Source organism: Ischnura elegans, assembly GCF_921293095.1.
Source record: "Ischnura elegans chromosome 13 unlocalized genomic scaffold, ioIscEleg1.1 SUPER_13_unloc_1, whole genome shotgun sequence".
Taxonomy (NCBI): Eukaryota; Metazoa; Arthropoda; class Insecta; order Odonata; family Coenagrionidae; genus Ischnura; species Ischnura elegans.
Genome location: NW_025791657.1, coordinates 12,278,843 through 12,305,918, shown reverse-complemented (window position 1 = coordinate 12,305,918; position 27,076 = coordinate 12,278,843). Strand labels below are relative to the sequence as shown.

Sequence of the window (27,076 nt, the reverse complement as noted above, 5' to 3'; positions counted from 1 at the left end):
GAGGACGGGAGTTTTACACTATTAAGGACAGCTTTCGCCAATTCGACCCCTAAAACTTTTTTTTGAATAAACCCCCTCATTTTCAATCAATTATCAGTTTCGTCGTAAGAACTGTGAATTCGTTTCATTGAAAACGTTTTAATATCATTTCCAATATAAAAAAATTACAACAATTATTTTAAAAAATCACGAAAATAACTATATTTATTAGTCATTTGAATTAATTCATTTTTCATTAGAAAAATTATTAAAGCCTTGAATGAAGAAATGCGGAAAAACTAATTTAAAATCTGAAAATTGGTCCGATGGAAATTTGGAGAATGACCCTTGTCGTCCTTATATTTTAAATTTGACACATTAATTTGATTTATTCCATCAAAAATTAACTTTTATTGTGATAATCAGTGAACGAAACAAAAGCAAATGTAAAGTAAGAGTCGCATCAACGTCTATAAATGAGAGAAAAGGCTTCTCGTCACACGCGTCGAGCGGCGAAAATAAACGAGTTTTTTTCCCGCAAGGCGCTGCAAATACTGATCCCCTTCACGACACAATCGGCATGTGTTTTATCAGTCTCCTATTGCCTATAATATTATTTGCTTCGCCCGCGCATTCCGTGGGGTAATGTGGAGGCACCGTCAGCCTGTGTAAGGTCGGCTCAAATTCTGTTACCTTAATCTCTTGATCCCACATCCCCAACAACTGGTAAAATATCGCGATTACAGTAGAGCCGGCGAGAGTTGTCCGATGGAAGTTCAAAAGGAGGGGTAAAGAACCCTGCGCCAGCACAGTTTACAGCCAATCACTTTCCACCAAACGCACCTCACACCCTCGCCTACTCATGCAACGTTGTCACATGGCACATGAAGCACTGAAACCAACCTAAACCACCAAAGCCAGTCCTTCCTACGAATCACCAAAGCAGGGTATTGGAAACATATTAAAGATACACTGTTCTATATTCCACAGAATTTTTAATAACCGAACCAGTTATCTACATTACACTACGTCATTTTTTCGTTGAAAATGACTCCTATTCCACCTTGCAAATGACAAAGTGTAATGTTGATACCTGGGTCGGTTATTAAAACTTTTGTTTTAAATGTTAATAACCGACTCAGGTTTCGAGTATACACTACATCATTTTTTTGGTTGAAAATGACACCTATTCCACCTTGAAAATGACATAGCGTAATGTCGATACCTGGGTCGGTTATTAATACTTCTGTGGAACATAAAACAGTGTGTCTTTATTATGTATCCTGTCACCAAGCTCCACCAAATATCGCCGTCCAGCCTTAAGATGAAAAGCAGGGGATTCATCAGTTTGGTCCTACTCGCAAGTCGTCCCTACCTGCTGCTTTCTTCAAGGAACCTTTTCTTTACATGCCAGGTGGGAGTTTTTCCTTCTTACCTGGCAACCTTTCCCCCTGCCCCGATCTAAACCCTTCCAAATGTCATCGGACAATCGGCGGCCGGACTGTTACCCAATGAATTAGAGTAAAAACATATAATTAATCCTTCTTATCAATTATTCTCGATTGAGAGTTTCGCAATAATCTTTGCTCAAGTGTTGACTATCAGAATCGTTGCATGGTTATCTGTAAACCACCGTCTTTTTATATCGCACCTGTGATAAGATAAGCCCGCTGTGCGTGTGTGTAGAGGCCTCTCTCTAAGGCAAAGGCTGCATATATTTCGTGCGAGATGTATCCGAGGCATTGATCCACCACTTTTTTCCTCACGCCCTGTTATATGAGAGGTATTATTCAATTATTTCGGGTTCAAGTTGCTGAAAGTTAAATGGGGTCATTAAGGAAGATAACTTGCTTCGTATGAGTATAGTTAACATTCCAAGATACTAAAAGAAATAATTTATTTTGCATTTCAGTAAAGCCCTTCCTGTTTAGAGAATAGGAAATTCAGAGAAGAAGCGAGTATCTATTTCAACCAGATTGTCTAACCAATTAGGTAAGTAGTTTCGAACGCGTGTAATCCATGTTTGTATTTGAATTATCAATTACCGTGTGATAGCCATGTTTTAAGTAAGCACTCATGTCCATTGGTGCCAAATCCATGGGGCCTGAGGGGGCCCGAGCCCCCTCGAAAGTTCGTTATAGGTGTGAAGAAAAATTGCACCAGGCTTGTCGATTTTCCCCGGAGTGTCCAGATATAGAGATTCGAGTTATCAAGGTTCTACTGTTGGTCGTATTACTCCTCTAAAGTGTTTCAAAAACTTAAAACTCACTACTAATAAAATTTCCCGGAGAAAGGTCCCCGGTTTGGGCCACCCCAATATTTTTGTAAGTCGGCATCCCTGCTCCTGTCGCGTGGAGGAATTTATTTAATACAATTTTCACCGTATAGCAAGCAGTGGGTGCGCGTGCAAATACGCATGCTAGGAAGTGCACACCCAAACATGACTGAATTATAACAGCAAACTATTCCATAACAATGAGAAAGATAAAAATTCAGTCTGCATATGGATGAAATATGTATCTCCGAACGCTACAGCTATCTCGTAAGAGAATTCACCGCTCTACAAGTGTGCGATCCCGTGGCATCGAACCGGCCGCATATTCGGTCTAGGCGATCGCTTGTGGGTGTTCGGGCGGTACGAGGTAAGCGGGGCATGCCACGTTCAAATGGATGCTGGGAGTAGACTCAAAAGGACTCGAGTGTGCGCACGCGCATATATGAAGAGTAACTTGCAGGTAGTGTAGCAGCTACCTACACTACCTGCGCCCCAGATCCTATTCCGTCAATGCATCCAGTGCCATTTAGTGGCATTCATATGAACTTCATGCTAAAAACGCCTTTTTTTGTGTGCTTCTAGCAGCCATTTGCTGGTGTGCTTCCAATAACACGTTGTGAGTCTAAAATCTATTTGCTCTTAAATTTTTAGTCTCCCCAACTCATCGTATATCTGCTTCAATGCACATGCTGGTTAAATTAACAGAAGCCGCCACTGATACCTAGTACTTATCTCACAGTTGAAAGACTTCAAACACTATTCCCAAACTTATTTTCAAATTTAATCCACCATTTTTCTATTTAACTAGACACAACCATATCGTAAATTCAATATATACAACATCGCTTGTGGTCGCTTTTCAGTGTCTCAAATATGGATACTCGACATTATGTTGCCTATTATGCCATCAGAATAATGAAAGGAATTTCACAAGATTTGACATTGGAAAAAAATATTAGAGGGTGACATTAATCAGTTCAGTTTTTGGCTTTGGTTTATGACGCTTTAAATCTGTATTATAAATTATCGATAGCATTCTTTCATCTTGCTTTCGAGGAAAACTAAAAATTTTAATTTTATAGAAACATTTTAAAAAGATCTTCCGCTTATGTCAAAATGAGGACATTTTGGACAGGAATTCTCAATCATTGCTTGATAGGAATTTTATGCATCATTTTGCTGCAAATTTTTCCAGGTGAAATAAGATGAGATATACGTCTGACTCTTCGTATTACAATTGAATTTCTTTAGGGTAGTAGAAATTTTTCCAGCAAACATATTTCACGGGAAATTAGCCTTTTATTTTTGGTTACGTATTAAGCAATATATTTTTTCTCCAGCCACATATGCGCCTGTACACTTTTTGGCAGCGAATTTAACTATTTTTATGGTTATGATTTGATTTTCATTTTGTTCCTTTGCAGCTAAAATTTCATCCTCTCGCGCCAACGCTGAGATACTGCATTTCTTATCGGTGACCATTGGAACCACTCCTTGTTTCAATTGGCAACTTACTCTCTTAACCCAACTCTCACTTAACCCAACAAACACTTTCGTAATGGTGTCAGTCAACGGTTCTGATAGAGTCGCCAAAGAGTTTGTGGAGGAAAGGCTCTTTGCTGGATTGGTGACTGGTTCGTTTCTCCAGCATAAAGAGCTGCTGGACATGCTGGAAGATGTGGATGCATGGGGCGTGCGGCAAAAAACCCTCTTGCATGTTGGGGTGAGTCTTGGGAAGGCCGATTGCGTGGAGGAACTACTGGCGAGAGGGGCCAAACCTGAATTGACTGATGACAATCAAGTGGACGCATTATCTTTAGCTGAGGAGATGGCTCGTCGCTTCCCTGAAGACATGGAGCGCTCAGAAGTTCTAAAGTTGGTGTCCTTGGTACACCGCAGGGACCAGGTGATGAGGCGTCACCTTCATCCGTCATTCAGTACGAGCGCTACCAACACAACACCCGTGGCTACATCAGATAAAGACATTGCATCTTTGAAGTCCTCCGTGGATGCATTGAGGAATGAAATGAAATTTCTACTGCGTCAGTTGACCTTCTCCTTTAAGGGACTCAAAGCACAGGTGTGTGGACGTGACGAACTCTTGCGGTGCTTGGAAGAGGCAATTACCTCAACTGCAGAGCATGTAACGTCAATTAAGGTTGGCCTGGGAGAGGAGACTGCCGTGATTGCGCTTCCCTCTGATGCGGCAAAAGCTAGGCAGGAGTGCGTGAACGCCATGTTGTGTAGGACTACTATTGTACATGGAGATGGAGTAGACACCATGCGTACGTATTATGAAAGACTGTATGATGAAGATGATTGTACTGCGTGTATAATGAAGTATCTGTGTGGCCATGATCGGGTGAAGGTAGTGGTGGACTGCGAGTCTAATGACATTAGAAGGATGAAGGATAAGTTTGCGGATTTGGGCGGGACTCAATGGGATGGGACTGAATGGCGCTCATTTTGTGATTTGGAGACTGAGACAGTGTATTTTGGCGCGAAGGTTTGCTCGGGTAGTAGTGATAAAAGTGTGTGTACTTATTTAGCTTGGGCCCTCTCGCAATTATCTCTCAAGTTATTCTTTGGAAATGAGGCGTTGCCATATGAACAGAGCGATGCCGAATGTGAGTGTGAGTGGACGCGGGCTCTACAGGAGGTGGAGGGGAGAAAGAGGGGCGGGGCTTTCCATTGGTGTATCAGATATGCATTGGATCGTAGGACACATGCGGGTAAGGTGTGCTACCTGGCAGCGGCAGTGCCTGGAATTATCACATATTATGGATCCACATTAGGAAGAGCTCTCCTTCATCAGCATGTCCCTCTCCTCCACTCTTTGTACTGTAACCACGTGGTGCCAACACTGCTAGCCAAGGCAACGGTGAGTCCTCTTTCCATTCCACAAACTAATTATTCCCCTTTTCTATCGTCGCATAATATCATTTATTCCTGTCCTATCCGTTAGCTTCCATTTTGTACCTATTTTACTATTAACACTGTCCATATCTGCACCGAAATACATTTCTGTTTTTTTTCTCTTTGGCATTCGGTAGAAGAGATCTAAAAGTCAATCTTAATTTTTTTTTAAATGACGGGAGCGTTTTTCAGAGCGTATCAAAGTTTCAATTAAAATATTCAATTTGTTACCCAAAGCGCTCGTCTGTTGGCCATTAAATTATTATTTTAAATTCTTAATGTAAAATTTTTGGAATATCAGCAAGATTAAGTAAGAATTTATCTTCCCACTCTTTTCCCGAAAGTGGTTCATTGGACGGAGATATGTTTGGCAGTAATAAAATGAAATTTCTTTCAAAGAAATCAATGTCCCTATTTTATTTACATAAAAATTGTCGCTGAAGAGTTGAGAAGTATTTCACTAGGGGAGACCACGCACCTTGCTCCGCCTTTTTCATTGCCATATTTTTTATGGCCTTCGGAATGGGAACGCATCTCTGAACTAGTAGTGGTTCCGTTGAGTGGGCCTTAGTTTGGCTGTGATTAATTAATTTCAATGCGATATTTTCACAAGCCGTATACAATTCCAAAATTTCACCCCACTCATCAGATGGGTCAAGTAGGGTAGTTTTAGTGTACGAGATACCCACCCAGAGGGCTGGGGTTTGGGGCTTCGTTATGGTAATTTATTTTGTTGTCTTAATCGTAATCATACGGCGTCAAGTTTTTCATTAATTTTAATTGCAGCAAGCATAGACATGAGACAATTTTTATCATCATAATGGCGTTTAGTTATTTAAGCAGTGTCATTTCAAACGCGTTTAGATGAAGGCTACACTTGCTACTCTCCTAAAAAAACACACCGAAAGATCAATGGGGGCTATAACAGTGGCGTTTTTCGAAGAAATGACATTTGTTGGTGGGCCTCTTGTTATTATTTATGAAGGGCTACGGAAGATTTTGGGAAGCGGAGAGCACAAGACACATTTGGCTTAAGTGTTGCTATTTACCCTCTGTCGTGCGCGACTGTTATTTTTACACAACCGGGCGAATGGTGTACTTTGCCTATGATATGTGCATGTATAATAACACTCGATTTTTGTCGAAATCAATCTTCATTTGTAGAAGTTAATTCAATCCTGTACATTTATAGCTGATACAAATATAGATGTACCCAGGTTGTACACGGCCAGTCGTGCAGCGTAATTTATACGCCACGGGTGACGGGTTCCTCTAGCTGATCTAAAAAATAGCTAAGATACCTCGAACTTCGAGAACTCGCAATATAAACAGTCATAGTACGTTTTAGGAATACACAAGAGCATTCAAGCCCAGAATGTACGTACATGATGATATCCTTGGCTTTCGAAAATTGACGTATTTTATACGCCAGTGCGCCTGGTCCAGGGTTATCAAATTCTATTACATCGTATTTTTCAATTGAAGTTGTATTTCGGAATGGTTTCTGGAGCACATAGGTACTGTGTAAGTTAACCCACTTTGGAGTAAAGTGAATACGAACTCTTGAAATTCGAATTGCAAGTGTTTGAGAAACATGGCAATTTATATTAGTTTTGTGTTCCTTTTAATTATGTCTGTTCGCATATTGCTGCTCGCAGCGAGCATTTAATGGCATTTGCTCTTGCAAGAGGGGTTTTAATTTTTAATGTGGAAGTTGATCGGCATAAGAAAAGAAAAAGTCAATATTTAGCGAACACCAACCCTATCTAGTGTAGTCGTTGTATCTCCGCGTTTGAAATGACACTGCTTAAATAATTAAACGCCATTATGATGATAAAAAATTGTCTCATGTCTATGCCGGTCGCAATTAAAATTAATGAAAAATTTGATGCCGTATAATCACGATGAAGACAAAAAAATAAATAACCCTGACAAAGCTCCGAACCTTGGCCCCCTGGGTGGGTATCTCGTACGCTACTACTACCTCACTTGACCCATCTGCTGAATGGTGCGAACTTTTAGAATTATATACGGCTGTTGAAAATACCGCATGAAAATTAATTAATTACAGCCAAACTAAGGCCCATTCAACAGAACCACTACTAGGCGCGTGGTCCCCCCTGTAAGTTTTACTTCATTTCAAAGCAATAATTCTTACGAATAGATTCAAAAACTCCATATTCCATGTTATGAAATTATTTCCAGTATATAACTTTTTATAGCAATAATATACTAATTGATGCCTGATGCCAAAAAATGTTAAAATTTGATAGTCAGGAAAGATCCAACTAATCTGACTCACCAAAGCATGGATTTTTAACAGAGCAGAGTTATATAATTTTGTTTTTTTCCCGGCGAACAACTGCAGTGAAGTTTTCTCGGATTTCGCACCGGGTTAGGTTCTCCATTTCTGCTTCCACGGAAGGAAAAATGGCGAACCTGACCCGGTGCAAAACCCAAGAAAACTTCACTGAAGAGCAGAGATAGTTGAAAACTGTTGGCATAATTTTGGCAGTGGTAGTTCATGGACCAAATATTGATATTAAAGTTGTATTTTCAGTTAACATTCCTTTATTTCCTTCAAAGGTGATACCACTTTTGTTCATTTTTACTTCTTTCAGCGATGAACGTGGCTTCATATACTTTGGAGGATACGATGGGGCCATCCCGAAGAGGAAAATTCCGTTTATGTTCATCAGATTATTATCAAATATCCCAGTGTACTGTAAACTGATTCGGTTTACTCTTTAACTCACATGTATAGAATAATGGTTACACTTTGATTAAATTAGGATTTTGATAAATAGCATTACCTCTATTAATAAAAATTGTATTAACCTAAATCAAATTTGTATGCATTCCTATTCAATTGCATAAAATATTTATACGTTGCATGCAGAAATGTATATACTTCCAATTGCATTGAGCCGTGACTTTATACAACTTAATACAGGATGTACACGGTTTACACAATCTGTGTGCCAATTTACGCAAGTTTCATTAAGCCTCCATAAAATTTCATACAATCTTTAATTTGGCTGAGTTTTAACTATGTTTACGTGCTATTTAATTAACTCAGCCTTAATGAAGCTAATATACAAGGTCAAATGTGAGTTATTACATCAAAATTGCTATTTTATACCATGTACATGTAAACCCAATTGTGTCTTCCTACTATTTCATGTTCATATCTCGTGCTAAAATAGCTTGAGATACATTGCTGAAAAATTTGAAGAATGCATTACAAATTACTTGTTTCATTAAAATGCCAACCACGCCAAACGAATTTTGTTGTAGTTACAAAATATGGAAATAAATTGAAAACATATTACCATTGGCAAAATACTTTAGTACATTTATTTGAAGATGAATTTCAGTTATATATCTATCATTTTATACACCAAACGTGTTTGAGCCCCCCCACTCTTCTAGCTTTTCAGAGAAGAATGGCTGGTGAAAGTGTGTAGTCTCTCTCACACTTTCATCCAGTGAACATCACTCTCCAGCTTGCAGTGTTGCCAAACTTAATATGTGGAGATTGTGCTTGTACAGTCACACGAACAGTTATTTACACAGTTTGGCAACGCTGGTCAGCCGAATTGAGGGAAAAAGGGAGGGGGACGGTGAGGTGGAAGGGGCAGCACTTCTGATTGGGTAATAACTCTCTACCGCCCAGCCACATGCACTTCGGAATGATCCGGAATATCGCCACTCCTGAATGAGACAAAATTTCTATTCCTTCCGTATTATGCAATATTTTTTGGCTTCGGCTAGTATTACATGAAAGGCGATGTCGTATAGGACATCATCAATCTTTAATTTTTCAAAATTTTCCCGTACTTGGTTTATTGTAAATTAAAGATCTCTTTTCAAGCGGACATCTTCAAAGATAATTTTCTTAATGTTCTCATTCCTCCACCTTGTTGTAGGCAAGGATTTCAATTTCCTTCAGTAACAAGAGGCATTATCTACCACTATAATTGATCCTTCGGGTAAGTTTGCAAGAAGTGAGTGCTCAAACCATCTCTCGTAACACTCGCCACCCACTTCTTCATGCTCATCAATTGAGTTCCTTTTGTACAGAAGCACATGCGATGCTCCTTTTATGAACCCATTTTACGTTCCTGCGTGTATAATTGCAAATCGTCCTCCTCGGGAAGTGGGGGCCAAGCCCAGTATTTAGTCCAGCCAGGAAAGCTTGACGCGGATTTTCTAATTGTTTGTTTCGCAAACTAATGTTCACTATTTGTCCAACATTAATCCAGTTTTCGCCTGTGAATACACTAGTCCTGTGCTCGCGACGATATTGTTTAGCTACCTAAAATAATTAATTGTCCCACCAACGAATAATATCATCCCTTTCGATAAGGATGATTCTTTTCCCTCTGCGTTTGTACACGAAGCGTATGTCCAAAAGAAGACGATATAGTGTTGTCCTTTTGTAATCTGGGAGAATACTATCCAAATTTACCGAATTTAAGATGCATTTTAAAGTCGAAGGAATATTTTCACGAAGGATTCATGTACCTTCCTTCTAATTCCCGATCTCAAAAAATCGTCGAAAATCACTGCTCTCGAATTTTCGTAAGACAGTCCAATTTATTAATTTTTGATGGAGTTACCAATGGACCACGGGAGCTTTTCTTTCTCACCCTGTAAACAGTAGACTCCGAGCACTCAGTAGCCTTCGAATTTTCTCGGCAGGCCTCACTACTGCTGAGAGATTTCCTGAAGTACGAGAAGACTTTGGGCACCAACTGTCTTTCGCGGCTTACGAGCTTCTCACCTTTTCTCCTCTTCTTTGTAAAGGACATATTGATTGGGCGTGTTACAGCGTAGATAAGTGTAAAACACACTTCACAATTCACTACACAAATTTAGCAGACCATACAACACTTGTTTACTCCAAAAAAATGCAATGACAAACTGAACGCCTTCGTAAATTCTTCCCACGGCCCCTTCGGCTAGGATCGCTTTTGGGGCAGGTTTTATGGTACCCTATGAAAGGAACTCAGAAAAAACCAAGCACCCTTTTGTAAATGCGTGCACTGGATGGGGTAGTGTTTCGTACAGATTATGAGATATTCTTTTTCTTGGTTTCCGCGATGGGACCTAAACACCCAACGCGAAAGCGTCTTATTTCCAAGCCGCTTGCTTACTTTCGTGTATCAATGTGTTCAGATAAAAATACTGCCGTTACGACGTATAGGTAGGTATTCTCTGTTTAGGATATCAAGCAAATAGATAAATACATTTCATAGTATGCATTGACAAAAAACTCCTTTTCCGCCCGAGAATTTTCCCTCTGCGCGCAACAAAAGCAAGAAGCCCGGCCCAGCGGCACCGTAATATTTTTTCTTAAGATCAAAACCTTGTAACTCGCTTCAAAATTGATTTAAGTTAATGATTTTTTCACCAAAAATAACCTTGTAGTTTACTTAAGATTTGAAACGCAGCATAAAGGGACCTACGACGTAAGAAACGTAAGTTAGTGAGCTTTTTACCTTGAAAAATCAAAATGTTCTTGTCCTAAAGGGTGTTACGTCGGCATAACAACATTTAACTCAATATTTCTACAATTGGTGAAGACCTTCAAGGGAAAAATTGTGTGAAGAATTTTTTGCAGAAGATTCAATTCAATACAGACAACGGTTAGGCAGAAATTGTGAGAAGAACATATAGTAAAAAAATACACGTTTCTGACGGAAATTCACGGAAATGTTTTTTATAGCTATTGTAATAATTTTTATTGAAAAACTATTGGCACCAATGAATGCAGCGTCTCTTTCTACATTAGAATGCAATTTTTAATAAGTGCATAACGCATTCGTGCTGTTATTGACAACACCGCGCTCCTGGCCTAATGGAGATTAACATGGGAAACGATTCTCCATAAGAGCCCATACTGTCAACTAAATGTGGAACGCTCCATAGTGTAATTACTTCCAATGTTGTGTTTAAAAAGGTCCTCTGACCTCAATTTGTACATGAACATTTTATTTGCATGTAAATTGCAACTAAATTTGTACATAAGACCCTGCCTTTTCTCTACATTTAAAAATTAGAAACGCGCCTATCCCTCTGTGGACCAGCATTGAAAAGAGCGGGGGAAGCCCGCTGGGAGCGGGCGCAACACGCACGTATCTTCCTAAATAGCTCACTGCCTTCTATCTGTCTTCTCCTTGTGTGTCAACACCTCGTGACCCAAGTGTGTTTGGTCCACCGCGTCCGTCCTAAGCGAAGGGGCCAGGTGCTTCACCCTGCGTTTCTTTGTTTATTATTTCAGCAATCAACGCTGATAAGAGAACCTCTGAACAGTCAGCATATACTGGGACTACTTTCGATATTTTTTGAACTCGTGAAGGTGTTCCGAAACCACAAGTTTCAGTCCAATAGAACCGTTCGTGCTGCATGGTGTTCTTTCAACCAGTGTGTCAGAATTCCCCCTCGTGTGTAGTTCCAGTGAGTGGCTATTTTTACGATAAAGGATTCCTATTATAGCTTAAAGTAGTAGAAAAAAAATTCCAAGTAACGGAGAAATAATTGAAGAATTACTTGCAAGTGATTCAGATGAAAGTCTAAGTTCGGAAAGTGATGGAGAAAATTATATCATTGATCGCTAACCCACGTCCAGCGCGAATAGATAAAAATGATTAGATCTTTAATTCGTTTCCGTTATCATTTAGTTCGTTATGCTTCGTGTTATCACAAACATAGTTGAAGGCAGAGGTACTTCATAAGCTTTTCTTTCGCTCGTAAATTCAGGGATTAAAAGTTGATTCCGAATTAAAATGAAAAAAAAGGCCGCGAACGGAGATGGTCAGACGCGAAATTAAGAAAATCTTTTAGGCGATAAAGAGCATAACATGAAAAGATAGAGGTAATCCATACCGGTTTATTTGACATTGATCACGAGATAATAATAATATAAATATAAGTTGAGCAATAGAAAAATTTGGGAAAAATGCCGTTATCATACATTTAAGGTGCTAATGTTTTCATAAAATAAACTTTAGTATTAAAACAAGTGGTATATTCTGCAATGGACACACATTGTTTTTAAGCTAAAGTATGAGAAGACCGCTTACCTGTAAAACCCTCGTAACTCACGCCATTGAAATAAATTCTGGATCCGCCATTGATTAACAATCTTTCAAGCTAACGATGACTAACTTGAATACGAGCTATATGAAACATCAGGCTCCTGAGAACCGTTTTGTAGGTGAATTTTGATTTTATTAACTTAACCATAGAAATCGTAAATTCTTAAGGGTGAGGAATATAGAATAATTTAGAGGACTTCAATTTTGAGTAGAATTTCAACTATGAATGCACTACGATCCAAAATAGACTTGAATTGCAGAATTTAACGCAAAATATCGTATTACATGCAAATAAAATGTGAATAATTGGATCAATCGATCCCAGCCTTGAGCGTAGATCTACAGTGATCGTTGGGATAAAAGCCGTTTCAATTACTCCCAACATAATAACAAAAGTTAAACTATTACAATTAGGGTCTAAGGGATATAGGTACTGAGGTCGCTTCAAATTCACACTAATAACGGAGTGTTTGCGATTGATTCAAACAAAGTGAACAAAAGACACAATTAATTAGTGATTCAAATAACCCACCCGAAAAACCTGGGTCATCAAACAATCAGGCTTCCGGTTTAATCAAATCAATATCAGATGAAACGGTTTTACAATGTTTGTAAACTCCTGGGATTAGTGATTAATTACAATATATTAGTACCAAAAAGCGGAAATGGAGATTTAAGGAAAATGAAAAAATAACTTGCCTGAAAATGTATTTTACATCATTATTGCCCTTTAAATTTAAGTTAAAGCTGACCCAATTAGTATGTAACACATCCAAACAAAAAATTTAAATAAATTTTTGATTTTTCTGAGGCTTTCGGGGAGATGCTTCCCCTTACTTCCCCCCATAGTTACGCCGCTGCAAAAAATTTTAAGTTGAAAATAAGAGAATGACTTACAAGTTAAAGAGCAGTAGTGACATAAAATACTTGAAAATTATAAATACTTAATGATTCTTTCATGATACGGTTTCAGGCAACCGTATTGTTAAGAATTTCGTCAATGAGTTAGGAATTGCGATTTTTTTCCATTATATGCATTCAGATGGGGCCGAAGAGTGTTTTTGAAAACATTAACAGGTGAACAGCTATTTCAGATGTCACAACTTCACCAGTTAACTAGTAATTCAAACAGTCAACGAGATAGAAATATATTCAAATGGAGAACTCCAGAAAATATGAAAATCAAGTTGGCCAGTTGAAAAATGAGGGTTTGACGTAACGGTGAAAGTGAATTTCGATGAGGATTAAGCACCTATTCTCTAACACTCGACGAGGGGGCTGATCCTCCTTCTGCCTCCAGATTCCTATGGAATAAGCGCACGGTTTACTGTCGTCCCTGTGACCGAACACAATATCTCCCGTCATTGTTGAGATATTAATTAAGGAATAGAGAATTAACTAGGATGTGGCAAAATTTTAAAAATGGTCTCGACACATTGTGACGGCTGCCTGTCCAAACGCTAATGCGCTCGCCGCTTTTCTGTTGTCTTCATTGGATCCCACCCCCGAACGGTGGACGGAAGGTGAGCCCGTGAGGCAGAAGTGAGAGGAGTCGTTCTGAGGAGACGTGAGGGCGAGGATTGCCATAGACAGCGAGATATTTATTCATGACAGCGTTTTTTTGTTTAGTGTCCAGCGTTGTTTTTAGTGTCAGAAAGTCCATATAATTACTTTTTTAATCCCAATTCCTTTACCACATTCCCGGTGATGAAAAGGGAGAGCTTTTGTCGTTAGCGCGATCCTCCCAACTTACTACGGGAATCACTTTCTCCAACAGGGGAGTTGCTTCAATTCCCAGCACAAGCGGAATCATTTTTCCCTCTTATTCAGCACCCCGTACTGGCACCAATTATTCCAACGAACCTAGACCCTCTGGTTAACCCGCGGCACAACCGTTACATCATCACGTGCACTACATTCCAAAGATGACGTATTCGAAGCAAGGACTTTATTGACACCTCAAATGGAGTGGTTTCCTTCATCAAAGAAACGAAAGGCATTGATTACAATTCGCTACCCACCAATAGTGTACTCATAATATACAAATTATTTGGTTTAAGCAATCCCAGTTTTGACGCATGGCAATGGTCTTTTTACCCGGATTTGAAAACGGCCATATTGGCGCCCATGCGATTCCACGCCACGTGACTTCACATGGACCTAGTTCCTATACGAGTAGAAAGCAGTTTTACATCGTCTGAGGTTCCCAATGCATGCACGAGGCACAGAGCTCAGGGTTACATCTCTTAATAATCACGCGTTAAAACTGCCTACGGTCGGAAAGTTTCCTTCGTTTGATAAGGCGTTAATAATCCTTATTTAAGCCAAGCGCTACCTGCTCATAGCTTGCATCACAGCGGCGTACATATTCTCTCTCCTAGGTCAACTAACATGGCGGTAGCGGGAGCTAGAATGACGATCTACGGGATTTTCCCAGCGTTCATACTAAGCCGTCGCGTTTTCGCGGGCGTGGAAATTTTTGCTTTTCAATTAATCGTGAAAAATAGATATCGTCACGTAAAAATGTAAAAGCGTGAAATGCGTACTCCAGGAGTAATAAACTTTCGGTTTAGGCAGTAAAAATATAAAAGGAAACCACCCTATTGCAGTACGTAAGAGTCAATGGAAACAATGTATTAAAGAGAAAATTAACCCAGACGGCACAGAATCCTCCGTATCTAATTCGTATGTACATAGTACCCATTGACTACGGGGGATACTGTGCCGCTCCGTCGCTTTTCGTCAATGGATAATTTCCATTCGCGGCCTGTCGACGAAGCGCGTACGCAGCATGTGAATGTCCGCTATGAAGCACGTACGATAGGATACGAAGCGCGCAGGAACACGGCACTCAGGCTAATCTCAATCGATTGGGTCGAAATTAGATATATCGTAACTCGCACGATCGAAAAATGTATCGAACGCAACACAATCGATAGCTACCAACCGTTGCGAGAATGTTATGAACCATTATGAATTGTAAGTTCTCAATAGGTAATTAATACTATATCATGAATTCTAATTACCATGATACAGTACTATTTACCTATTGAGAACTTACAAAACTTACTCGGCCACTTAAATAACTCGGCGAAAAATGAGATTCTCAAGGCAAATTCACGCATCCCCAGCATCCAGCATTCTTAAGTGGCTCGTACTTACTTGGAAACCTTGAGATGTTAATAAGAGTAAATTCTTATTAATTTTGACACTAAATAAGACATCACATAGCCCAAGAGCATTAAAAAGCTTACCCTAAAGCCTGACGAAATAAAATTTTTAAATAAAAATTGCCGATGAAACAGGATTGCTAACACATCTGCTACTAGTATGATCGAATTCATCAAAATACAAGCAAAAATTAACGTATAGTTCAGTCTCAGCTACTAAAACTTACCCATATCAGGCGCTAAAGTATTTGAAAAATTATTTGGGATGAGTAAAAGTCTCTAGGTCACTGCAGTAAATGTATCAACCTATTAAAAATATGAAAGTCCTGCCAAATCACCAGCATAAACACTTGTAAAATAAAACATGGTATCTCTTACATCACACCTCCGATTTTATACTTACTTTGCATGAAGTCACCACCACAAGAAATTTTAAAGAGGAAGGAAAGAAAAAACCCACAGAAATACAATACATATATTATGTATTTTGTATTGTCAACCACAATAATATTTCCAATTTTCTCTTCTATCCCACATCTAATTTAGCGAAATAATTACTCTTATTCTCTTTCGAATTGAAAATTATTTAAAAGAGGACTGGTCGATACATAAAAACTATCTTCAATACTTTCTCCGATGAACGTCCACTATCACAGCATCAACTTGCACAAATCAAATCCACATCCACAAATATGTCAATTCTTCCACAATGTCTGTATTATGTATTTTCTATTGTCAACCACAATAATATTTCCAATTTTCTCTTCTATCCCACATCTAATTTAGCGAAACAATTACTCTTATTCTATTTCGAATAAAAAAATATTTAAAAGAGGACTGGTCGATACATAAAAACTATCTTCAATACTTTCTCCGATGAACGTCCACTATCACAGCATCAACTTGCACAAATCAAATCCACATCCACTAATATGTCACTTCTGCCACAATGTCTGTCTTCGTGGCGACAGGTAACAGTGAAGCAATGGTACCTTCCTCCAATCTGGGCACCTTCAATTCAGCAAGAATTTTCTCCTCGTCTTCTCGTCCAAGGCCACAGATTATTTTCTGATATCACAAGGTGCGATGTGAAGCTCACACACCTAAAATTAATAAATAATAAAATACCATGTAACTTATTAGGTCAAATCATTTCCAATTTTTGGTATTTCTGCATGAGAAATCAAATTACTAGGCTCGTAAATATAGTAAATATTTGTATGCCTGATATTTTTATTGTTTTTAACTATAGCATAAGATAATTTGAAATGATGAAAGCCGACGTGTAATACACCATAGGGCAAGCTAAGAAGCAATATTCGATCCTATAAACTTGGCAGCTTATTCCTAGTTTCTCCTTTGACCACATGTTTACCGAACGAATTAATACAAAAAAGACAACTAAAATGCAAGAATTTTCAAAAGAATTGCTGCTACAATATTTTGAATCACCATTTTTAGTACTGAATAGTACTACAGTACTTCAGTACTGAATAGTTCGGGATGTTGACGCATCAACATCCCGAAGCCACTTCTAACTTAAAATTACATCCAAATAATTACAGCGAGAAAGAGTACATACCTCACAGTTTTTCGTACGGGTGAAATGTTTTCTTCTTATCGCCCAAATGCACTTCTTCTTCAACTCAGGATCTTTTGGAAAGCTAAAAACTTGAACCATGTCCCGGAGTTTCCATTACATCCCGACAATACACAAACGAAAGGCATTTTTAACAAAAATATCTCACTAACACGTTTCTGAACCCCAGTGAATGAATGTAAAGAATAAGGGAAACTTCACCATTACCAGACACACTATTTTTCACAAACTTAACCACAAAAATCCCTGAAATGTGGTGAGACGTGACGTAAACGATGCGATCTCCAACGGCTTGTGCTGGCTTGTGCCAGCTTGTGAAGGCATGTGATCTTTCTAGGATGATATGGCACGATGGCACCACCCGCGAAAGAAAATAGTCCCAGACCGAATACAGTTTTATCGATGAGATACAACTTTATCGATGCATATGAATTTTCCAGTCCTCTTTCATCTTTTTTCGTCATTAAAGGAAATAAAGAAACGAAACCTTTTTAGTAACTTCCTAAGCGCGATTTTTGTATCTTGATGGTCCACCCTCGTATTCAGGTACGAAAACTTCCTGTGCCGTCTGGGAACCCTTCAGCTGCGGGAGTTCATGATTAGCTACCAGCCTGTGCGGAAGAGAAGCAAGAAATATTCTTCCCTCTAGCCGGGCGTCTTCAAATCAACAGCCGAGTGATTCGCAAGGAGTGGACTCATATAATATGGGGAAAACCGTCTTCCTTTCTCATCAACAGATGGGCTTACATTTGGACTATTTTCCTAGGCATATTAACAGCGTGGAGCGGCAAGAAAACAATACAAAACGGACAGTAGAATAGAGAATACAAAGTGGAAAATAACGATAAAATGAATAATTAATGAATGATACTTTTTGCGCAATAGGAGGGAATATTTACTTTGGCCGTTAACCAATTCGCAACTATTCACCCTCCGTGCATTTTCCATTCCTCAACTTACGAATGTGACGACAGCAAGGGTGGATCCAACCGGTTAGCGCGCAAGGTGAACGAAGGGTAAGTGAACAAGGGAACGCGGATGCTCTCTCGTTAACGTACCCTCATAGGCAGTGGACGTGAAAATGGCGGCTGCAATGAAAAACTAAGAAATCTTGAACTGGAGTTTTAAGTAATTTTGTGTTTATTATGTGCAAAGAGAACGTCCAATCGGTGCCACAAAAGTCAAAATACACAGCAGTCTAAATTACAAACGTAAACAAACCGAGATGCAGGGTGAAATTGATTCTTAAAACAACTACCAGATGTCTTAACATTACCCTACGCTTCAGATTTCGTTAATTTCAATAGTTCGCATTATTTCCGTCCACACTTTATGGCGCCAGTAGTGCATTAGTAAGGGAGCAGGGTGCAAGAGGGAAAGGGAACTAAGTGCATACTACGTGGATTGGAAAACGGCCTAAGCATGGGAAATTAAAATGGGATAGGACTAACTACCTAACAGGGGAAAATGTCTTTAGTTTCCACATTCCATAACACATACATATTATGTAACTTTAGTGATGCAATACCTAAATTGAGACTTTTTAATGTTTTTATCCTTTGGATGGAAAATAACCGAAATACCTTCATTTTCGGATTTGTTGCAGGAATATTTACGTCGTGGAGCAAGGGAGAAAGAGTAAGAAATAGACGGTGAGATAGGAAATACCGTGAAGCATCCATTGCAGTGAGGGATGGCCGGAGGGGCTTAAGACGCATTAGCGATCCCTACAGTGACGAAAAGCACGCTTAGGCTCTACCCCGGAGGCATTAAAAACTATGGGAAACTGACGTTTATATTCCACCAATGATCAAACTTCTAAAACCTTTTTTCCCGCAGTCTGAGGCTTAAGCGTTGCGACAATATTTCCATTGTCTTCTGTCGATTTTTGAGAGGAATGATTCAATGGCTCTTTGTCGTATCTCGTCTCGTTCAGCGTAAACATTGGTGTGAGTGAGTGCGTCAGTCAGCCAAACGTCGGAAGTCCGTCTTAATGTATACTGACATTGTAACAAGGATTCTTTTCCACGTGAACTCACCTTATATTGCATGTTCTACTAACTACTCGATGGTCGCGTGACCGTTGGATACTATGATTCCATGCCAACTCATTTCTTTCATTCTTAACCATCTCGAGTAATTACCTACTTTTCTTATCAACAGAGAAACACTTGTAACACTGGCCTCCTATCCGTGGCAGAATAAAAGTATCTGAAATACATCTTACAACGGAAATGAGACGTTTAATTAACGCTTAATGTTTTTGAAGTTCACTATAGGCAGAAAATTTAATTTTGCGTTGATGGTATTTCACTTCGGGAACAGAAAGGGATTCAAAGTGCAAATTTAACTTCCACACTGATGCATGGAATTCACCGTGAAAATAGATCGGAGGAATGTCCGATAGTATTAAGTAAAACCATCGGTACGAGACCGAGAGGAATAAAAAAATAAGTATTTGATGAAACTGTAAGCCTTAGTATTCTTCCTTGGAATTGTAACTCGGTTGTCACTGTAGACAGCATAACAAGTTCTGCGCTTCCATTGTGCGCCAGGAAACGTTGAAGTAAAAATATTAAATACTTACTACAGCCTCGAGTTTTTGGGAGTATAGTAAAAACCTTGGAGGTGTGAACCTACACGAAATGCGGATTCATTTTAGCGCACAAGAATTCAAGGTAAAAAAAGTCCTAGTTAATCACCCTACTGCACAGCTATTGCACTAACGCCGGGAAAAAGTACACAACTCACAAGTACACAACTCGACAATTATTTTTCACAACAAGGAATTAGTTTTTATCTCAACAGAAGTAAATGTCACTGATAGACTTCAAGTCGTATCTAGCAGGGACTAATCTAAAAATGTGAAATGAAGGAGTCAGTAGATAACGTACCACTATGCAATTTACGTCCATAAACTGAAAAATCATGTAATTCTCCGCGGACTCGTGTAGTGAGAAAGGACTAATTTTGCCATACAGTTGATCTGCAATGGCTTAATCTGCAATGATAAAATTAATGTCAATTAAAAATTGTGAAATGTATGGTCTCCTGTGAAAATATTCGCCAAGACACATTTCTTTCAAACCGTAAAGCATGCCTATTTTAAAGAGACTTTAGGTTAAACTATAAAACATCTCATTGAAAATATGATATAAATGAATATTAAGTATCAAATATGACGATATAAGCCATATATGTGAAATAAAATAGCGTAGGATTATGTCCGACAATAAAAAAGGCATATTCCTACGAAAGAGCAATATACGGTATAGCGGGTTGCTCAACTGCCTACAGATATCAATTCCGTCAAGTTGCGAAAACTCAACAATTATTTTTTACCACAAGGAGTTTTTTTGAAGGCTCATATTTTCAATTTAAATTGTTTAGAATATTATTAAGTAAAATAAAGAGAGAAAATTATGTACTTCAGGTATTTATTTTCTCGGCCTCATGGGTTAAAAACTACTGGTGTTTTGCCAAAAACACCATACCTTGTTGAAATGTTAATTTTTTTCAACCGTTTTAGATTATAAGATTTTGCTATCTTAAATATTTATTACTTGTTAATATATTAAGATGAAATACTTGTATTTTTAATGATAACGTTAAATATAATTAATTTTTCTCTGTATTTTGATCCTGGGAACTTATACATCAATTATTAAAACAAAATGCAAATTAAGTAATATAGGACTTGATAGTGTGTAAATATTTTCGTTATTTTACAACAAAACTCGCACTCGTGTCTTCAATTTTGAAAATTTCATAACAAAGAAATAAGGATTTATAATAAAATTTCCTTCAAAATATCCTTTTATTCATTATTACGGCATTCACAAAGATCCAGATATAAATTAGCAAATTCAAGTGGCACGTCATTTTGACGCCGACGGTAAGACATTTGCAAAGCGGTGTATACAGACAACACTTGAACATAATACAGTATTTCAATGTAGCGCATGCAAACTTCGCTTCATAAATACATACATTATAGCAATGCCTTTACGGTCTTAGAAAACCATGCTTTTCATTACCTGCGATAAATATATGTACATTGACCACATTTTTTACGTGAAATATTTTGTCCATGATATAATCCTCTCAATTGATATATCTCGACACGCAAAACCACGCGTGTAATACGGCCAACTACGTAAAAAATGTATTTGTACACAGCACGGAAGTTATTTGTTTCGTGTCTATAAACAAGACACAGTTACCATCAAATATATGGCCATTCACCTGAGAAAAAAATACCTGGCATATATCATTTAAGCATTAATCATGGCTAGATGTGCTTTCAAGAGGACATACTACAGTCATTTGAACATATAAATTACATAAAAGCACTACATGAACTAACATTCATTAGACAATTAAATATTGATTAATCACACAATAAACATTGACATTACATTGAAAATTACTCTTGAGACAAAGTGCATCAAGTTTTTATCGAAAGTGTTGTAATACATAACTTACCTTTAAACCTAAATAGTTTTCTAACAGTAGAAAATAACCAGATAAATAAACAGGCATAAATTATGTAATCCTTGAAAATATAGCATATAAAATTTACTTGAACATCTATCAAATTAGGTCAAAGACCTAACTGAATATTATTATATCAATTTCAAAATTATGAGACATATATTTCATTTCATACAAGCAGTACTCGTAATAATTAAAAATAATTTACCCATGTCTTACATTTAAATGTAAATAATTTTTTATCATTAAAAATGTAGCAGTTAAATATACAGGAATAAATTATTTAGTCCTTAAAATTTAGAAGAATAAATATACTTAAACAAATGAAATACGGTCACAGGACTAACTGAATATTTTTTACCATTTTAAACATTAAGGGACATTTTATTATTTCATTCATGCGGAACTCATAATATTAAGAATTATTTACCTTCATTGCTAATGAATACCAATAATAACACGACCAAGACATAACCCTGTTTCCAAACGTAAGAAAAGGTGGATATATCAGGAGAAAGTCTTTTCACATTCATTGTAAGAGTAATCTTCTTTCCGGTGTACCCGCATGTGTAAGACAAGGCTTTGTTTGGTAGTATAAGACTTTTCACATTCATTGCATGAATAAGGTTTCTAATTAGTATGAATCCGCATGTGGCTGATAAGGCGGCTTCTTTCAGAAAAAGACTTACCACATTCATTGCATGAATAAGGTCTCTCCTTCATATGAGTCCGAATGTGACGGACAAGGTGACTCTTTTCAAAGAAAGACTTATCACATTCATTGCAAAAATAAGGTTTCTCCTTCGTATGAGTCCGAATGTGACTGACAAGATTACCCTTATGAGAGAAAGACTTATCACATTCATAGCACGAATAAGGTTTTTCCTTCGTATGAGTGCGAATGTGAATGGCAAGTGTATTCTTATGAGAGAAAGACTTATCACATTGACTGCAAGAATAAGGTCTCTCCTTCGTATGAGTCCGAATGTGACTGACAAGGTGACTCTTTTTAGAGAAAAACTTATCACATTCATTGCAAAAATAAGGTTTCTCATTCGTATGAGTCCGAATGTGACTGACAAGATTACCCTTCTGAGAGAAAGACTTATCACATTCATAGCAAGAATAAGGTTTCTCCTTCGTATGAGTCCGAATGTGACGGACAAGGTGGCTGTTATCAGAGAAAGACTTATCACATTCATAGCACGAATAAGGTTTCTCCTTCGTATGAGTCCGAATGTGACGGACAAGGTGGCTGTTTTCAGAGAAAGACTTGTCACATTCATAGCACGAATAAGGTTTTTCCTTCGTATGAGTGCGAATGTGAATGACAAGTGTATTCTTATGAGAGAAAGACTTATCACATTGACTGCAAGAATAAGGTTTCTCCTTCGTATGAGTCCGAATGTGACTGACAAGGTGACTCTTTTTAGAGAAAAACTTATCACATTCATTGCAAAAATAAGGTTTCTCATTCGTATGAGTCCGAATGTGACTGACAAGATTACCCTTCTGAGAGAAAGACTTATCACATTCATAGCAAGAGTAAGGTTTCTCCTTCGTATGAGTCCGAATGTGACGGATAAGGCTGTCCTTACGAGAGAAAGACTTATCACATTCACCGCAGGAATAAGGCTTCTTTGCAATGTGAGGACTACCTGTGCATGATTTCCCATCTACAATGAAGCTTCTCCTCACTTCCCTCACATTATTATTCCCTGCAAACAAGGCTGAGGCTCTTTCAGGAAATGGGGACTCTAGAAAAGAAATTCACATAAAAAATAAGTAAAGTCAGGGATGAAATCTACGATTCGTTGAACTATTTTATAAGAGCCATTAGATATCAAGGAAGCTACTTAAGCCGATACTTCGTTCAGATGCTACACACATAACAAGGTGTCAGTTAAGGTGGTTTCTATACATTTCTTCACATATTGAGTGGCACTGTTCCTCAGAGAAATTGAGCAAATTATTTTGCATACAAACCTCAAGTATTTACTCCAGAAAATACCTCATTGCACTTTTTCATGCACATAAGTAAACATAAAATGAATTTACAAATGGCATGTGCACACATAATTTTGCATAGAAACAATTCTCATCATTATTAAATGCAAATACGTTCTTGTAATGTAAGACTTAAACTAAGCAGTAAAAATTGACAGTAACTATGGGGGCCAGAAGGAAATTATAGCTCACAAAACCATCATTGTCAGCATGATTAATAATAGAGAGGATGATGGAGAGGTAATAATATGAACTACTATAATGATATCCTAAGAACTTACCTTCAAGGACAACATATATTAAAAAAAGAAATATTTGTAAGAACAACATTAGCAGTAAATGAAAAACACCTTCTGTAAGGGGCACTATTCTCTATTTCTAACGAAACTCTCATAGCCACTACACCTTGCATTATTTACAAAATTATTCCAAGTATAAAGGCAGGGAAGAATTAATGATCACATACTTTAGGTCATTATGTATTTTATAGGGATGGTCAGATGGGATGCATCATATCCCAATATCCGCTCATTGCCCTTCATCAGATACATTGGATCCAAAGTAGCGAGGGCATCGGATCCGGAATGTTGTATTATGGCTTCAGGGACTGCACATTAGGGCGGATCGGAAAAATCGATTTTTTCAAATCCATCTGGCCCAGTGAAAAAAAGTTGTGGGACCGATCAAAAATAAGGCCTGAAAATTTTGAGACCTCTAGGTGAACCCCTGACCCTCGCTCAAATGCAATTTAGGGGGGGAGGTCGAAATTCTAAAAATGTAATATTTTATGGTCATTCCCTATAGATTTTGCCGAGTTACTGCCCTTTTAGGGCAAAAGTTTCGTGCATTTTGACGTATCTGCCACAAAATACCTAATTTGAGTCCGCGTCCGCGAAGAAAATAATCCAACGCCCACGCAGCGTCGCGGATACAAGAACGGCAGGCCGATCCCGTCCCCTCCCCGCTTGCTTCTTCCCCTCCCACGCCACAAATACAGCAAAATTCATCCCGTGTGCGCTGCTAGGAGGGCGTTCATCTTTGATAATATAAATCCGAAGATGGTAGAAGATAAAATAGGATGCTTAGTGAGACGACTTGTCTCTTATTTGGCGCCTCATCGCCGTTAAACAAATCGATGTTACCAACATTTACAGAAGTGATGAAATATTTTTCAATCCGAGTACGCAGGAAAGGAGTCTACGGTCTATGAAAAGGCCTCTCGAGTGGCTATAAAGGCGTTCGGACTGTGCTGACGCACATTATGTGTGTGATTAAATGGATATAGCGGTACAACAGGAAGTGCTAAAACTTACGGAAAATGCGAGTAGAGCAAAATAAGGGTTTTATTGAAGTACAAAACTGAAAAAAATTTAAAGGAAAATTAGAAATTATGCGATTTTTTTGCGTGTGTGTGCAAGAAGGAGCATAAGGTTCCCCCTAATGAAGAAGTATTTTGAGATACAAGCGGACGAAACGAAAGACGATGGCTGCTGGATTGAATCCTAAAGAAACGCGACAACTGAGGAAAAAAGGGAATCGTAAGAGAGCGTTGAGTTAACATCCTCAATTCTTGAACGGAAAAATAGCATCAAAAATTTTTTTCATCAATTCATCCGAAGAAAATTAAACTGATGAGAAATCTGCCGATTTATATCTCTACGTTCCTCACGAAATAAACGTTAAGGACTAAAGTGAAACTGGAACTTCTGCTGGGAAAATAAGTCTGCCAACTATGATAGAGTTATATGCAAAAACCAATCAGCAGCAATGATCGCTCTCGCAACTTTAGCTGACGCAAAAATCATAACTTTGTAAGATATATCCAAGGTAGTGTACCAGAATTACTAGACAGAAAAAGATGCTAATTACCGAGAATACGAAAAGAGACGTATCAAAGGATGTTATCAAAGGGCTCCATTTTGATGGAATGAAAGACTATACTCTTGTCTAATAAAAAAAGGCAAGACGACTTATAAATCCAAGTGTGTGGTGTTACTTGAAGAAACAGGGTACCACTTTTGGGGGTTTGCCTCCCCCGTCGAAGGATTAGCAAAAGTTATAAAATCTGCGATTCTCGAATCCTTTCCGAGTGAAAAGTAGATAAACAAAATTAAAAAGGATGTGAATGCGATGGTACCAAGAGAAACCCGCCTAAAAAGGAGGCATCATCCCTCTGCTGCAAGCATAATTCCAACATCCCTTGCAGCGTGGGTGAACTCTTCTCGGGATTCCCACCGTGTTAATTTTTCCATAATGACCAAAGTTTCAAGCTCCGAATTGGGGCTCATCCTCAGGGGTAAATGTTTTGTCTCCCGAGAAGAGTTTACCCACGTCATTCGCGGGGAAAGCATAAAATCATATTTCATCCTTGCACTGGTATATTTGCTAATTGCACTAAAATGACTTAGAATTGCGACATAAACATTGGGAGGGCAATCTAGGGACCCAATTTGCGTTGTTGCTAGGATGCGTTTGGCGACCAATCCGAGATTTTTTAATTGCTGAATTAGAATATCGATGTAAAGGACTACCCGCTGATGATATATTGGAGAGAGACCACGGCACATCCGGTTATATCTGACCTTAGCGCTGTGGAAATTCAAAAATCTATTGATGAATGTTCAAATTTGAAGTTAAATATTCCTTTTATTAAACATACGCACGAGAAATTCGTGAAAGAATTCTCCAAAACTTTGTTGGCCGCAGCGAGAGACTAGGAATGACACTGAAATAAGAAAAACAGACTGGAAAGGAGATAATTGAGTAATTATTTCGTGATTGTTCCTCCACCGACGATGCTGAAACATCAAATACTAGTTTGACTAACGAAGAAAGACGCACTTGGTGTGAATTTTGGTGCATTTTGGGCGTGGGAGAGGCGAGCGGGGAGGACGCGAGCGGCCTTCAACCAAAATACATTTAGTCACAGCTGTCGGACAATACCAGAACAGAAGCGCATATCCTAAGTTCGCACACCTTTATAGCCACTCGAGAGGCCTTTCCATAGACCGTAGTCTCCTTTCCTGCGTTCTCAATTTCAATTTTCTTGTGTTATACATTGCCCATCGGGGGCAGTCCTTGAGTCAGCCCCCATATGGGGTTATATAACCAAATTATTTAAACTGAAATGCAGTTTAAAATTTACAGGTCAAATATATCCATGCATAAGAGCCACTCTGCAAAGGGTGAGCATTAGTCCAGTGGTTAAAGTACCCAGTTGTTACATTGAGGACCTGGGGTCGAGCCACATGTAAAAAGAATATTTTCAGTGAACTTAATGAAAATATTGACGAAGAACTAGCTTTTCTAAAATATAGAGTAGAAAGGAAGTACGAAAAAAATTAAATTCATAATTTCATTGAATTCTGAGTCTGAGAGATATATTGACGAATTCATCTGTAAAATAGACAAAAGAAACAATATTTAAAAAAATTAATGTAATGTTTGCAAAATTTAATTGAATTTTGAAATTCAGTTTTTGGACATTCGCCTAGTTGGACTCAGTTATAAGTCTTTTCAGTGAGGAGTCATT

At 38.3% G+C, this 27,076-nt stretch overlaps 2 protein-coding genes across 2 annotated transcripts in view; one reads left to right on the top strand and one right to left on the bottom strand.

Annotated features, from left to right (window-relative positions):
* The first annotated feature begins 1,592 nt into the window (after positions 1-1,592).
* On the top strand, positions 1,593-8,515 carry LOC124172520. Its single transcript, XM_046551969.1, has 3 exons — positions 1,593-1,971; positions 3,679-5,135; positions 7,792-8,515. The coding sequence occupies exons 2-3, from the start codon at positions 3,813-3,815 to the stop codon at positions 7,795-7,797; spliced, it is 1,329 nt and encodes a 442-aa protein (XP_046407925.1). The 5' UTR covers positions 1,593-1,971; positions 3,679-3,812; the 3' UTR covers positions 7,798-8,515.
* A 13,796-nt stretch (positions 8,516-22,311) lies between these two features.
* The window catches only part of LOC124172070 (gastrula zinc finger protein XlCGF57.1-like), a gene marked incomplete at its 3' end in the record, with an annotated part of 31,829 nt that continues 27,064 nt past the window's right edge, over positions 22,312-27,076 (bottom strand). Inside the window, exon 6 of the mRNA XM_046551476.1 lies at positions 22,312-23,294. Coding sequence (XP_046407432.1) covers positions 22,312-23,294 — 983 coding nt within the window. The remainder of the gene's footprint in view (positions 23,295-27,076) is intronic.

Bases quoted from the DNA above. Each gene is read 5' to 3' on its own strand.
- LOC124172520 (XM_046551969.1), top strand. From the start codon at position 3,813: ATGGTGTCAGTCAACGGTTCTGATAGAGTCGCCAAAGAGTTTGTGGAG.